Source organism: Ambystoma mexicanum, chromosome 6p (assembly GCF_040938575.1).
Source record: "Ambystoma mexicanum isolate Mex_15411 chromosome 6p, UKY_AmexF1_1, whole genome shotgun sequence".
In the NCBI taxonomy this organism is placed as follows: Eukaryota; Metazoa; Chordata; class Amphibia; order Caudata; family Ambystomatidae; genus Ambystoma; species Ambystoma mexicanum.
In genome coordinates, this window is record NC_090935.1 from 298,872,098 (window position 1) to 298,887,173 (window position 15,076).

A 15,076-nucleotide genomic window follows, 5' to 3' on the forward strand; every position below is an offset into this window, starting at 1 on the left:
GGCGTCGCACGGCTGGTGGGGTAAGCGACGTGCCGGGCAGAGTCCTCAGAAGAGGACCTGGAAGACGACCGCTGTCGGCGCTTCCGAGAATGCCTCGAAGAGGCCGAGGAGTGGCGAGACAGACTCCTAGAAGGAGACCCACGAGACTTCTGACGATGACGCGGAGAGTCTCCTCTCGAATCATCCGTCGAAAGCCCTGCAGACTTCGACTTCCAGGGCTTGGACACCCGACCTACCGACAACTTCTTCTTACGTTCACGTAAGGCTTTGGACGTGAGCGACTGGCAGTCGATACAGTCATCCGTGTCGTGGGCCTCCCCGAGGCACCAGAGGCAGGCGTCGTGCGAGTCCGTCACCGACATCTTGGACCCACACTCCCTGCACTTCTTGAAGCCCGGACGCGGGGTCGAAGACGAAGTAGAAGACATCTTCACACAAAGGACATTCTCACAAAAACGAACAGGTTCGAAGAACCGAGAAGAACAGAACTCCAAAGAGTCGAGGCGTTAACCGAGATTCACAAAGCAACACGTTCGCGGAAAAAACGGAACTGAGGCTACGGGCGTCGTGCGTCCTACTTATCACATCGGATGACGTCGGAGGAGGTCCTCGACGACGGCGCATCGACGCAGAAAAAAGTTTCCGAAGCAGCACAGCTGTGGTGATTACCTGTCAGATATGGAATACGTCGGAGGACCCAATCCGCTCGAAAGTGCCTATACTAATAAAACTATTGCCAATCCTTACCGCTAAGTTACAAAAATAGCGTGGGATAATATTCACCAGAAAAGAAAGATGTGTTCACAAAATGATAAGTCAGGATGTTATAGCTGGGGTCTCCCTTCCCCACATTTTGTGCATGGGACAAGGCAGGATTCTCGAGCACAGCACACTCATGGGCTTCTCCAGCACAAGGTTATAGTTCCTTTCAGCGATATCAGGTCTTTCGGTTGTAAAGTCTCTTTTCTACAAAGTATCTTGCCGCTGAGGGCCTGATGTGTTAATAATAGCTAAGTTCCTTTCCATATTCTTTGTGTTGGGTGATGACCCTTCACCTCTGGACCCCCTTCAACCGGCTCTGATCCTCTTGAATGTTAGCCTCCCTCCGTCGGGTTCACTACAGCCTTTTATTCAAAATCCCTTTACCTGTAGTATTCACGAGTCTCAATGTCCTTTTAAACAATCTTTCACTGTGGACATCCCTCAGCCGGGTTCACTCTTGTCAACAAAATGTTCATGGGGTTATCGTATATCACGACGCTTTGCAGGCATCCCTCAGCCGGGTTCACATTTGCCAGATATGATATGACATTTATAACGCGCCTATACACAAGTGTTTCAAGGCGCGACGAGGCAAGGGAGGGGGAACAAGGGAAGACAGACAACGATCCTACTAGGCCAGGTGTCATTCAGATCGCGCAAGTTCATGGGAAGGGGGAAAGGGAAAAGTGCGAGGGGGAAGGGAGAGGGGAAAGTGCAGTATATGGGATAGTAGAAAATAAGATAGTAAAAACAGCCAGAAAGGCGGCAAGTGCAAGTTAAGTACAAACATAAGTGCTTGTGGGGGGACTGTAAGGGATACAGAAAACAGTGCCTAGGTGCAGGGGTTGCCAGGGAGGCAGTGCAGGTGTGCAACTGGCGGGGCCTTGGCCCGAGATCAGGAGGGTGGCCAGGTAACCAGTGCAGTATCAGCCAGGAATTCAGCAGGGGAGAGGGGGAGAGAAGGCAGATGCAAAGAGGAAGGTATTCAGGTGCTTCCGGAACCGGAGATGGTTCTCCTCGTGTTTCAGGGAGGCAGGAAGGCTGTTCCAGAGGGAGGCCCCTGCCGAAGAGAGAGATATACCGCCAACTCGTTGCTTGGAGAAGCGATTGACCCTGAGGGAGTTGGAGGCGGATGAGCGAAGAGCTCGAGAAGGAAGATATTTAGGAAGAGAGAGTTTAAGGTATTGCAGCCTCAGGCCCCAGAAGGCCTTGTGGACAATGCAGAGGGTTTTGAACGTAATCCTCACAGCCACTGGGAGCCAGTGTAGAGATTTCAGTCCTGGAGAGATACGATCCCTGGGCTTGAGGCCTAGGACCAGTCTAGCAGTCCTGTTCTGGATAAGTTGCAGAGGGTGGAGGGTAGAGGCAGGCAGATTTAGATAGAGGCTGTTACAATAGTCCTGCCTAGAGAGAACCAGGGATCTGGAGACAGTGAGCTTCTGGGGGAGGGGGAGGAAAGGAAGGATACCTCTGAGGAGGTGCAGCTGGTTGTGTGACTTCTTAGAGACGTCAGATATGTGAGGAGAGAAGGAGAGTGTGGCGTCGAAGAGGACCCAGAGGTTTTTAGCCTTGCAGGTGGGAGCAGGAAGAGGGCCAAGAGAGGCCAGCCAGAGAGCAGCAGGGAAGGAGGGGGTTGGTGTGCCAATGAGTAGACTCTCAGTCTCACTGGCATTAAGGCAGAGCTCATTGGCGGCACACCTCTCTTGGATAGCAGACAGACAGAGATGAGGGAGGGAGAGAGGGGGCCGAGGGTAGCCTGAAAATGAGCTGGGTATCATCCGCATAGCACTGAAAATTGGGGCAGAGAACGGCAATGCGGTGGGCAAGGAGTGCCAGGTATTGGTTGAGATACACAGTTCGCTTTGCTTTCTCACACTGCAGGATTCAGTTCCCTTAGCTTTCCTCTTGGTTACGGGTCAAAGACTTTCGACTGTACAAGGGATTTTACTCGACCCTTGTATGACCACTTTGACCTCCTACGTCGGGCTCTCCAAGGGCCTCCTGGTATTTATAATAAAAAAATAAAAAAGGGGGACCAATCAGAGTCTTTCAAATAAGCGCCCACGTGCTGCCGGACCACTCTGCCGCTGGTCTCTCCCAGCGTTTTAAAAGTTCAGTAACAGGTATTTCCTTTGTTCAAATCATGCTGCCGTTTGAAACCGTCGTTCAACACAGCTTGGTCTATAATCTGTTCCCTCTGACTCACCGGCTGCACTGAACTCCTTTGTACTGAACTCCTTGGCTTTCCTTGTCTCTGGAGTCAAAAGCGTTACCACAGTATCAAGCGCCTCCCTCCGCCTTGGTTATAAGTGTGGGAGGACTCCATACACCATTGACATCTGTTTCAACACACGCTTGCTGTAGTTCCTGGTCTTACGATTCCTCTTACGGAGGCTTCGTGGGTCTGGGTCGAAAAGGGCAAGGGTACTTCCCTCCTTGTCGTCCTTTTCAGTCTCACCGCCTTTCTCCTCCTCTTGAACTGCCATCCTAGAACAGCTGCCCCCTCATGCGTTTGCCTTGCTCAAAGTGTGCTCTCGTGCTCCACCTTTTATCCCTGTGGGGAAGGGAAAGTGCCGCCAGGTGTGTGTAATTATTGTCAATTGCCTGACTCTGCCTGACCCCTTTGTTGGGACACGTCAGGTAAAAGGCCCTGGTGTTAGACCATTGTCTTTCAATGTGTAAGTAAGTGTTTGTGTCGGAAAGGGGGGTTGGGAGAATATAGCCCCTGAAAATCCCACAGGGTATGATGGGGAAAAGGTGTTGTAGAGAGGAAGTGGGATACCGACAGGTGAGACACAGTACCCCCTTCCTTATGAGGACCCACCATCCAGGTGATCCTCCGTGTCCTGGCCACACCTGGATGACAGATCCCCAGGGACTAGCGTGTGACACCTTTATGTTTCTTTACAGACCTCAGCCCACCACACAACATGGATGGAGAGCCAGAGGGAAAATCAATTGGACCTCTGCCCACCACACATCAGTCGCCCAATGAAAATGCAAAGGCTTTGAAGGCATCAATGAAGTTCATGGTTTGCAAGTTATGAAAACGTAGGCAGCTGGAAAAAGGGCAAGAAAAGGTATAATGAACCTGACCCTCCTGAGGGCTATCATATCCCCAGGTTGTTGATAAGCCAATGAGAATATGAATTCCGGCTAGCTCACATGTTCTTTCCAGCTGGAGAGTTGCAGAGTAACCGTGACTAATTACATGGCTTCACTCATACAAAGGTGTCATTCATGCATTAGCTCACACATCAGCTGCCCGAATAGCAGCCATTTTCCCTCTTTTTTCTTGTGTTGAAATACCTTTGTTAACTTTTGAGAAATAATGAAACAAGAACATAAGGCCATAAAGAAACTTAACGTTTCCAAAACAAAGCAGACTTTTGAAACAAATATTAAGTAATGAATATGTAAAATAAACACCTTTCGTTTCATACATTAATTATTGAAAATTATTTTACATTAGGTAAATAATTATTTAAAGCTCAGGTTTTTAAATTTAATATATTTTACTAGTTTCATAAGATGCTCACAAATAGGTCCCTTGTTTTATTACAACACCCGTAAATCATCTATTCTCTCAAGATCAGAGAAGCATGGGAATCCAGTATAAATATCCTTCTGCAATTCAGTCTATAAAAAAATGCTCGGGTACCACCTACCAGTGACAAAGAGCACATGTTTGCCTATTATATAATTCAGTATTTTGATATGGAGGGTGAAAAAATAACATGCTTTCTGTGGAGGATGCCATTTTAGAACAGAATCAAGTTACACATCACATTTTTCAATAGCTCATGAAACCAGATTCAATATGCTATGATTTACTATTTCAATTAGCAGAGCTGGTAAATGGAAAGGTACATACTGTCAATGACATGAAAATATTAGATTCAAATTTAAAGGCAATATCCATAATCAGTTTCAATCCTAAAATCAAACGTTCCATCTATGTGACAGCCAGTCGTTGACAAGAAAAGGGACATTTTGTTTTGCTTCGCAATTAAAAATGACATTTAGTTAAAACGTGTGTTCCATTAGGAAAAGATCAAAGGGCCATTTTCCCACTGTCGTTTTCTTGATGTACTATTTTCTTCGTGGTTGACTGGTAATGAAAACTGGAAATGTGAAACTATGAGATTCATCTTTCTGTTCATTCATTAAACAAATCTTTTATACAGAGCTGACATTTAAATTAAAAAAAAATGTACATCCCTGAAAAAAGTGCATTTCCCAACATGCTTAAATGAAATGCATACAGAATTACTTGCCATCAATATATGCATACTGGTTCTTGAAAGGCAATGAGTTGAGCAGTGAACGTTATTTTCACTGATTTAAAAGTATTCAATGACTTACATAAATGCCTTCAAGACTCAATCAACATTTAAGATGCTGTCAAAAGTACTGGGGCCCAATTCCAACACATTTACTGCAAAATGGGAAAATAAATGGAGATGCAAAGACAAAATATTGTCTAGCAAATGTACAGTTCACAGATAACAGTAAGAAAAATGAGTACGCATATGTCCGCTTGTTCATGGTCAGATTGTACATTTGTAATGTACTGCTCTTCTTCAAGTAAATGTTACGTCTTTTGTAATTGGTTCCCTTCTCTAATCAATGGCAGTAAGTGGGTTAAGGTTTGCAGCGCTGGACGAAGCGGGGGTAAAGGCACACGTCCCGGATGTGGTGCCTATTCAGAATCCATGTCAAGAATCGCTCCAATCCTAAACCGTATCCACCGTGAGGGCAAGTGCCATATTTACGCTGCAATGAAAAGACATAAAAAACAACAAGTGAGAAATGAACCATAAAAAAATAAATCTGCACTCGTATGCTTTTTCAATGTTTCAAACTTGGACATGGGAACCATTGTCCCCTCACGAGAAGCTTCAAAACGATTTGCCAAGACTTACTGTGGTTTTTTTGGCTGCAGTGTCTGAAGTGTAAAATGTAACTTGACATTCCTAGAGTTAGGCTTCCTAAATCCAATGAATAAATGCAACTTCCCTTACCTGATCAGTATACCAGTAATAAGGAGTAGGGTCAATTCCTTCTCTCTTATAGCCTTCTAATAGTTCCGCACTGTCCCAGATACGCATCGAGCCTCCAACAATCTCCCCCACATTGGGCATTAGAACATCCACCTACAAGAGAAATAAAGAAGATGGGTTTCAGAATATATAATTTGGCAAGTTTTGTATAGAACGACCCATGTCCAATTATGGTTAAATCAGAATGGAGTTAAACAATTGCTGTACAGATCACAAATATCTGGTATAGAGCTAGACGAGGTTGGTGTATATCGGTCGTCTAAGTGCTGTGGAGAAAAAATAAGTAACAAGGCATACTCATTATGTACCCCTCTGTACCATTATACTCTGTTTGCCACTCGCCATGTTTAAACCATTGCCTCTAGCTGGTATTAGGAGAGATGAGGACTTCACTGCACAGCAGAGAAGCGCTTTACCTATCCAGAAAGAATGCTCGCCTTTGTTATTCAGACTTCATAGCTAAGTAGATTCTATGCCCTCACCTTCCTGCTGAAAGGCGGCTTGAGGTGGCAGAAGTCATCATATTACAAGGACTCTCGCCTGCCTCAGAGCCGGTGTGTGCATTTCGGGAGTATATTCACCTTGGAGAAATGTATTATGCTATGCTGTCTTCACTGGTAACACTAACGACCATGGCAGAGTGCAGCTGGCATGAAAGGCCGAATATTAAGAGTTTGTTCCCTGGCAGCAATAATGTTGCAAAGTGTGACCTTGCCAGGTTTGGACCGCCCCTCTGCTGCTGAAACTCATGTCTCCATGTGAGCATAAAGACCAGGTCACAGGAGGAGGGGGGGAGGGGGTGTCACTTGACCCGAAGTCTCTGCTACGGATATGTGTCTGCTACGGATTTACTAATAAAGTGCTCATCAATCCACCGGACTTGTGAGTGGTATATTTTTTTCCACTACAGTACCGCACATTATGGAGTTTCAGTCATCTTGGAACAAACTAATTCCTAATGTACTAGCCCTGTGCATTTAATATTTACATTTAGATTTGTCTGCAGAGCAATATGTCTTGGGAGTGAACATGTTGTACAACTGACATTAGTTTATTTTAGTTTAACAATATAATGCTAATTATAGGTACTGCTATGAAGCAGTATTTGCTTATCTTTTATACAAATTACAGAGAAGGTGTAGCGTGAATCTCAAGAGACCATAGATTAAGACATTGTAGACAAGAAAGGTCTTCTTAAAGGGATGATCTAATAAAAATTTTTATTTAAAAAATAGATAGGCAACATAAAAAAAAAAAATACTAGCATTCTCCGTTTTAAAACTTCCTATGTAAAATTTTGAGCTATTCAAGCTCAAAATTCGCAAAAGCAAGCACAAGGGCGCATCCATTTTGTGAAATGGAGGCCCTCCTGTGCTGGCTTTTGCGGCACTAATGAAGGAAAAGCCAGCCAGCTGTAGTAAACAAAAGCTACCGCTGGGTGGCTTTCCCTTCATTAGTGCTGTAGGTGGAGGACGGGGATCTGAGACCAGAGCAGGAAAGCTGCAGCTGAATCTCGGTAAGTGCTATTTTTTTTTTTTTTTAAATAAGCACTAGCTGCGGTTTTTTTCTAAGTTTTCCGGGCTGGAGGAGCCCGGAAAACTTAGAAATAAAACCGCAGCTTTAAAAACGTTGTATTTATGTTTGCGGTCGCTTTGAAGCGACCGCAAACAAATACAACGTTATTGTGTTGGAAAACGCAGTGGTTTTTCTTTCCAAGTTTCTCAGGCTCCTCCGGCTCGGAGGAGCCTGAGAAACTCGGAAAGAAAAACCGCAACGTTTTCCAACACAACCGCGTTGTTTCTGCCTGAATCTGCTTTCCCATTTGGGGATCTCGGGCTCCCCACGGGGAGCCCGAGAGCCCCAAACGGGAAAGCAGATTCAGGCAGAAACAACGCGGCATTGCGGAAAACAACCGCGTTGTTTCTGCCTGAATCTGCTTTCCCATTTGGGGTTCTCGGGCTCCCCACAGGGAGCCCGAGAGCCTCAAATGGTAAAGCAGATTTAGGCAGACACAACGCAGCATTTAGCATTTCCCATTTGGGTCTCTCGGGCTCCCCACGGGGAGCCCGAGAGCCCCAAATGGGAAATCAGCTGCAGGTAGAAACACTACGCGGCATGTAAACATAACCGCGTTGTGTTTCTGCCTGCTGTGGCTTTCCAAAAAGATAGCCACAGCAGGCAGAAACACACGCGGTTGTGTTTGAAAACGCTGCGGTTTTTCTTTCCGAGTTTCTCAGGCTCCTTTTTTTTAATGTTGCCTATCTATTTTTTAAATAAAAATGTTTACTAGACCATCCCTTTAACGCTGAAGGGCTCGAGTCTGTAGATGAGCGCCTCAAAACTTTCTGCTCCCGATTGTGGCCTGCAAATCTTATTCAAAACGTGCTCAGTGCTCAAGGAAAAAGAAAGACTTCCAGATGAGAACGAATTCAGCTGCAATTCAATTTTTACACCATGGAAGCAATCTCTCAACATCAGCAGTTTATTATTTTCCTTTAGTTGATTTTATTTTAAAGCAAAACCAGCATTTATTAATTTAGCAAACATGAAACATTAGATGATTTCTGTATCAAGTATATAGTTTCATTTATAATATTTAGTGCATTTTTCATGGAAAATCATTAATGTACAAATGTTGATAGGGACAGAGGAGAAGTGAATCTGGGTCTTCAAACGAAAGTGGGATAAACCAGTTTACCATCAGTCTAAAGAATGTACTGCTTTTTGCATCATGAACTAACCGACTCTGTGAGGCGCTGATCCTCTGGGCATCGCTGCATGTAGAAAGATTTAATCTCTGCAGGGAACCGGCACAGCAGGATGGGTTCATTAATAGCATCAGTCATCAGTCTCTCAGGAGCTTCTGGAATATCCTGAACAAAGAACATAAGATAGCAACATTAAATAAACAAGTCTGCCCACAAACTATGATGTTTTTAGTTTTAGCGGAATGTGCCAACTTTCAATAATGCTATAGGTGAAGTTTGTGCATTTGTGGAAGGAAGCAACACGTTGGCCTGCTGTTTTATTGCCGTTATGTATTTCGACAGTCCGTATTATTTTGCAGCCGTGGTCAAACCTCTTTATGGACAATTTTGCATTAGCCCTCATTCTTTCACTTAGCACAGACCTGTAGAAATCATCTGTGGAGCTGCAATAGCTAGAAGAAAAGAAACCATAAAATAATAATAATAAAATGGGCTTCTAGGGTGGGAGGTCTGTGGGTCCCAGAGGTGCTCCATTGCAACCTAGCTGCTCAGATCTCACACGCCTTCAAGTGGTATGGCCAGACCTCGCCTACAAAATGGAAAATCATTGAGCAGGCCCAGTCACCGGTTCATCTGGCAGGACTACCTTATGTGGATTCGGGTTCCCTGGGACAGGAAGGGGGCTTCTCCCTATTGGCAATGACCAAGTGCATGCTCTATTACATTGGAAGGGCATTTCGTAGATGGGGTATAAAGAGAGGGATAGGGCCTCTCACACCTGTTTGGAATAACCCAGGTTTTTGCCCCGGGAGTGATAACGGGGGTGAGGGTAGTTTCACATGTGGAAAGAGGGTGGGCTGAAATACATACGACAACTATACAGAGACAAGAAGCCTTTCACATTCGAAGAATGTAAACCCACCTTCAATATACAAGAAAAGTAACGCTTCAGATATTCCCAATTGAGGCACTGGGCTTCCCACCCAAGCATAAATGTGGGGGCCACGTGAACCCTCTCTGCTTTAGAGCTAACACTACAGGATGGAACTGTGAGGGGGAAGATATAAAAGCTGTATAAACGTCTGGACCCAGGTGACCCTGTGTTACGCCTGCCGTATATGACCAAATGGGAAGAGGATTTGCGGTGGCCCATAGATGAAGAGGTGTGGCTACGAATATGGGAACGGATGCTTAAGTCCTCCAGGTGTGTAACGGACAGAGTGCTCCTATACATTTTACTACAGGTGGTACGTAACCCCGAGAGCCTACACCACATGGTAGGGAAGTTACTCAGCCACCTGTTGGCGGGGGGGGGTGAGGTGGGCACCTTGTTTCATATGGTGTGGACATGCCCCAAGGTGGAACTATACTGGAAGGAGGTGTTGGCAAGGATAAAGGACATCACAGGGCTGACCCTTCCCGCAGATCCGCGGATGGTAATCCTGCGGGACACTGTGGGGGGGCGGGGGTTTCGTTCCCCTTAACTGGTTCAATGGCAACCTTGAGTGGATATCTCCTGCTGGCGGCAAAGTTGGTCATAGCGCGGACATGGAAGACAAAACACCTGAGGGGCCGCTAGCACAGATGTGGTGGGTCAGGTCCTGGAACATATTGGTGGCGGGCAAAATCACAACTATATGTAAGGGCCGATATGCGGGTACATCTCAGTGTGGTCCCCATTTATTGACTTTGCTGGAAAATACCCTGCTATGGTGCCCAAACCCCCTATACTGCAACGCTTCCCGCTGCTGTGAGCAGTTCTGTGAGGTGCGAGTTGTCAAGCCCCATACAAGCCAAGGGTCCTCCCAGAAATCTCAAAATTGTTATATTGCATAATACTGAGTATAAATATTTTTAAAGTTATCCCTCATTGCAAGAAACATGACATTTTTCTGATCCTACGGAGGGGCCTCTTTACATTCCCTTAGTCAGAAGTAACTAGCTGTGTGTCTGCTTGTGGAGTGTCCTCCCAACCATTTACATTGTAAAGAAGCCCTGGTCTCTGCTTAGAGATTTTCAGGACAAGATGGGAGCGTGGGGCATAATGGGTCAATTTACAGCAACAGTTCCTCATTGCCTCAATGGGCCAGGAAAAAGTGACTTTGTGCCACAGTTGTTCCACATTGTCTGAGTCAGCCGACAGCCACAATAGAGGTCATGCATTTGTTCATGCCGAGTCTCATCTCATGTCCCAAGTAAGGTGAAATGAGCAATGTGTTATTTATGTGGTGAATCCCTAGCCCAATGCATGGTACAGAGTTCCTGGTGTCTGCTCAAGTAGGAGATTATCAAGACCCATCTACTTTGGGCAAGGGGGGGGGGGGGAGGCTATATGTGCAAGTTCATAAGGACAACATCTTGCAACTCACAGGGTTTGACCTTGAGTTTCAGGGACTTGACATCAATCCCAGGAACTGAGACACATTTTCTGAGACAAATTCAGTGAATCCAGAATGAAACAAAGACTCATCTATAATTCAAAATACCATATATTTGGGAATCGTTACAGAAAATTGGGCAAGCTCAAAGCGGTGGGCTGTTTCCAATCAAAAAGTAAGTGTGTCTCTTGTTCAAAGTCTCCTGTGCGGCTTCCAGGTAGCTGGCCCTACGGGGGTCTGTAATGCCAGGTTTTAATCAAAGAGTTGCAGAGGGGTTGTTTCGCCCGTTTCAAATTGTGTGCCTAAGGATGTATTCTTGGGGACTCTTATATGCTGTAATTAATTCTAACCACCCAGTTATTCTGTATACAGCTTGCTTGTCAAATGCCCAATTTAGGGGCTTCACAGCTTATTTTAGCTGCAGAAGTACACTAATTCATGTCAGAGGTACAAGTCAACATTTTGGCTTATTTATTCCAAGCATGGTAGATTTTTTTTTCAGTATAAATCAAAGTAATAAATCAGACTTATCCACACAAAATTAACTTTACTTTGCAAAAGAGGGGTTTTGTGGGGTGTAAAATATTTAGCATTTTTACCACAAACAAGTGCTCTGCATTCATGAATATACCTTTTGTATAGCAGACCTAGACATGAATACAAAATTGAGAGACTTTACTGTGCTTTCGTGTCGCTCTTCACTTGCTTATTCATGAGCTAGTTAAGCTCTTTTTATTAAAAAAAAAAAAAAAAAAGAAAAGAAAAGAAAAGCTGAGGCCACATGTTTTCTTCGGCACGGATAGTAATTACCACCCAGATAGTAATTACCACCACCTACAGTAGTATTCATGAAATCCTGGCAAATTATAGCTTTAGCAGTGGTAACTGTAGTGGTATTGCTGGAATACTTCATTTGCTGGATCTTTATATTTTTATTTCTATCCATTTCCACCCTCACTTTGATGGTGAAAAAGGATAGTGAACAGCAATAGTTGTGTACATTTTTTAAAGCATAAAAGTATACATTCTCTTTTTTTAATTATTTGGGAAAAGTGGGTGGCGAGAGGCTGGCCATATGACATGCCCATTTCTCATCCTGTTCCTATATCCACATTAAATGATACATTTCCCTTGTATTGTATGCTTCCCTACTATTCAACAAAAGAACTTTCAAAAACTGGAGATAAATATTGGTGCACTTTTAAGATGAAAATCCACCTTGTAAATGGTCTACATTAACCTCTGCAGTATAAACATGTACATATACCTCCTAACCTGTAATGGGGACAGAGGTAAAATGAGCAGCATTTTGCAAATACCCCGTTTTACCATTAACATCAAGCCCCTTAAACTGTGTACCCGTGTCATTCATAAGGTTTTACCTACTTTTTTCATGCAACAAATGAACAATCAGCCATCGGTACATACCTCACCAAACTCATAGTGCGTGCCATCATCTTTTTTGACATCATGCTCTTTCAACCAAGCAATAGCCTCTGTGTAATCCATTCGTCGGAAAGGACGTTTGGGGGGTTTAAACTCCTGCAATGATAGAATGGCATTTTCTCAGAAAATAATTACATTTGTGAAACTATTACCTAGATTTCAGGAACTTGAAGGAATAAGAAATAATTTCCAATTACAGTAATTCACAACTTAATGTAATGTACACATTAAAGCACTGTACCCCATGGAAATGCACAGGGAGGCACTCTCTAGCATATTACTCTTGCATTTATTTAAAATTGAGTACATGCTTTTACTATTGTTCATCCTTTTTAGTATCCGCTCAGAATTATAAGTGCCTAATAAAGCATGCCAACTTCTAGGAGGACTATGAGGACTGTTAAACAAGAGGAATAAATAAACACTGACACTAAAGGCCTTGATTTGTTTATTACAGACTAACAAGACTGAAAAATAAATATAGCGAGCTTGGGGGAAAAACACCAACTACATCAGATGTCTCACTGGTGTTAAAAAAGGCACTTTTATTTATTTATTACAATTTGTTCATAAAGTGTGGACAATTTAGGGCACTGTATAATACAGCATATACAATTAAATACAGACAGAAAAAAGACTGAAATACAAATTCAAACATTCTAAAAGCACTGAAAACAATTTCCTATGCTAAAACAATGAAAAACTATCCAAATACAGTCTTACTAAGAATACAATTTCAGGGAGAAGAGCATTCCAAAAACCAGATCACCAAAACACTAAAATGTCAGAGTTCAAAACTATTATTGTAAATCTCAGTGGTTACCAAATACAGAGAATTCGTAACAGCAACTTGGTAGTATCTCTAGAAAGACACCTTTAACAGAAAGACAATCTTGGGCGACGTCACAAAGAATGCATATCCGAATAGGCAATACACAAAGCATTTCTGGCTTCCTGCGCTTACTATGCCCTGCATGCATGGCCACAGACTGTTAAAGGTGATCTGCGTGGAAGCAGAGGGCTAGTAGAAGGGTGTCTCTCAGCAGAACCCCCTGTGCCATCGTAGTACATGGCCACTGCGTTGTCCATTATTGTCAGGACATTCTTTCCCTGTACAGAGGGCAAATAGATCTTCAACGATAGTCTGATTGCCCTCAGCTCCAAAAGATTGATGTGTAGTTTAGACTCGGATGGAGACCAACGACCACTGATTGTCAGATCGTTGACATGTGCTCCCCACCCTGTGAGTGAGGCATCCGTCACTACTGTTATCTCCGGCCACGGTTGCCAAAAAGATTCTCCCTTCAGTATGTTGTCCTTGCAGGCTCCCCACAGGAGATCCTGTGCAACTCTGCTTGGAACCTGAAGAAGGTCTGACATCTTGCCTGAGAAATTGAGACCACTATATCCCGAGAGCCCATTGGAGGGATCTCATTCTCAGGAGAGCCTGTGGAACAAGGAAAATGCAGGATCACATGAGGCTGAGCAACCTCAAAAAGTCGACGGCTGGGCTGGAAGACGCTGGGCACTCTGGAATTTGGTGACCATCTGCAGAATGTGTTGAGTCCTCACCTCGGGTGGAGAGGCTTTTTCCAAGGATGCATCCAGTACTGCTTCGATGAATTGAGTTTTTGAGATGGTATCATGTGGGACTTCTGGTAATTGAGGGAGAAGCCCAGTCTGTGGAGAGAGTGGCAGGTTATACTGAGATGTTACAGGGCCCGTTTGGAAGAACAAGCCCTGATCCGCCAAATGTCCATGTAGGGGTAGACGTGAATCCCCCCCCTCTCCTGAGACTCGCTGCCACCACCGCCATCAACTTGGTGAAAACCCTCAGGCGGAGATCAGCCCGAATGGCAGCACTTGAAACCGACAGAGAACCACTAACGGTGAACCTCAGGTACTCTGCGCTTGTGATGGATTGGCACATGAAAGTAAGCATCCTGAAGGTCCAATGATACCATCCAATCATGGAGCTGGAGTGCCTGAAGGATTTGAGAAAGTGTGAACATCTTGACCTTGTCCTGATGGGTCCCAATCCTCCGTCCTTTTTGGGGATTAGGAAATATGGAGAGTACTACCCTTTGTGCCTTTCCGCTACAGGTACTGGTTCTACAGCACCTTTCTCAAGCAGGCTCAAAAATGTCCTGCACAAGAAACGGATCCGGAACTTTGAACAAGTGGTTCTTAAAAAGTAACCCTAGGCTACCGTTTCCAAAGCCCATGCATCTGAGATTCTGCCTCCCATCTGGGTTTTGTGGGTCAAGGCCTCTGAGAGGTTTTGAGGCGGCTGAAGAGCGACTGATGGCAAAGTAGCCACTGCTTGGGCGGACTTGGCAACCCTCTCTCATCCACTACGAGGGAATCTTTGTCCTCTTTAACTTACCAGTCCTATCGCTTTACCAATTGCGCAGTAGAAACAACAGGACCTACCCCTCCAAGATGATCCGCTAGGCAGAGAAGGTTGTGGTTGTTAGATAGCAGCACCAAGGGATTTGGCTGCCAACTTTGAGGTCTGCAGCTTCTTTAGGCTTTCATCAGCCTTGCTGCTAAACAGTTGGGGCCGTCAAAGGGCATGTTGAGGAGTCTGGACTGCATGTCCGGTGCAAATCCTGACTTCCTCAAACACACAAACCGGCGTATTACTGTGCTTGCCACCATGGCTCTACTGATACTGTCAGCAGAGTCCAGTCCTGACTGAAGAGACTCGCACATAACT

General features: G+C 44.6%; 1 protein-coding gene across 1 annotated transcript in view; it reads right to left on the reverse strand.

Moving 5' to 3' along the window:
• Window positions 1-4,258: 4,258 nt before the first annotated feature.
• LOC138511395 (asparagine--tRNA ligase, cytoplasmic) overlaps window positions 4,259-15,076 on the reverse strand; it is a 344,053-nt gene continuing 333,235 nt past the window's right edge. The window contains exons 12-15 of the mRNA XM_069627042.1: window positions 12,340-12,453; window positions 8,567-8,698; window positions 5,787-5,918; window positions 4,259-5,538 (exon numbers count right to left, since the gene is read on the reverse strand). Of these exons, the coding sequence (XP_069483143.1) occupies window positions 5,407-5,538; window positions 5,787-5,918; window positions 8,567-8,698; window positions 12,340-12,453 (510 nt within the window). The 3' untranslated portion in view covers window positions 4,259-5,406. The remainder of the gene's footprint in view (window positions 5,539-5,786; window positions 5,919-8,566; window positions 8,699-12,339; window positions 12,454-15,076) is intronic.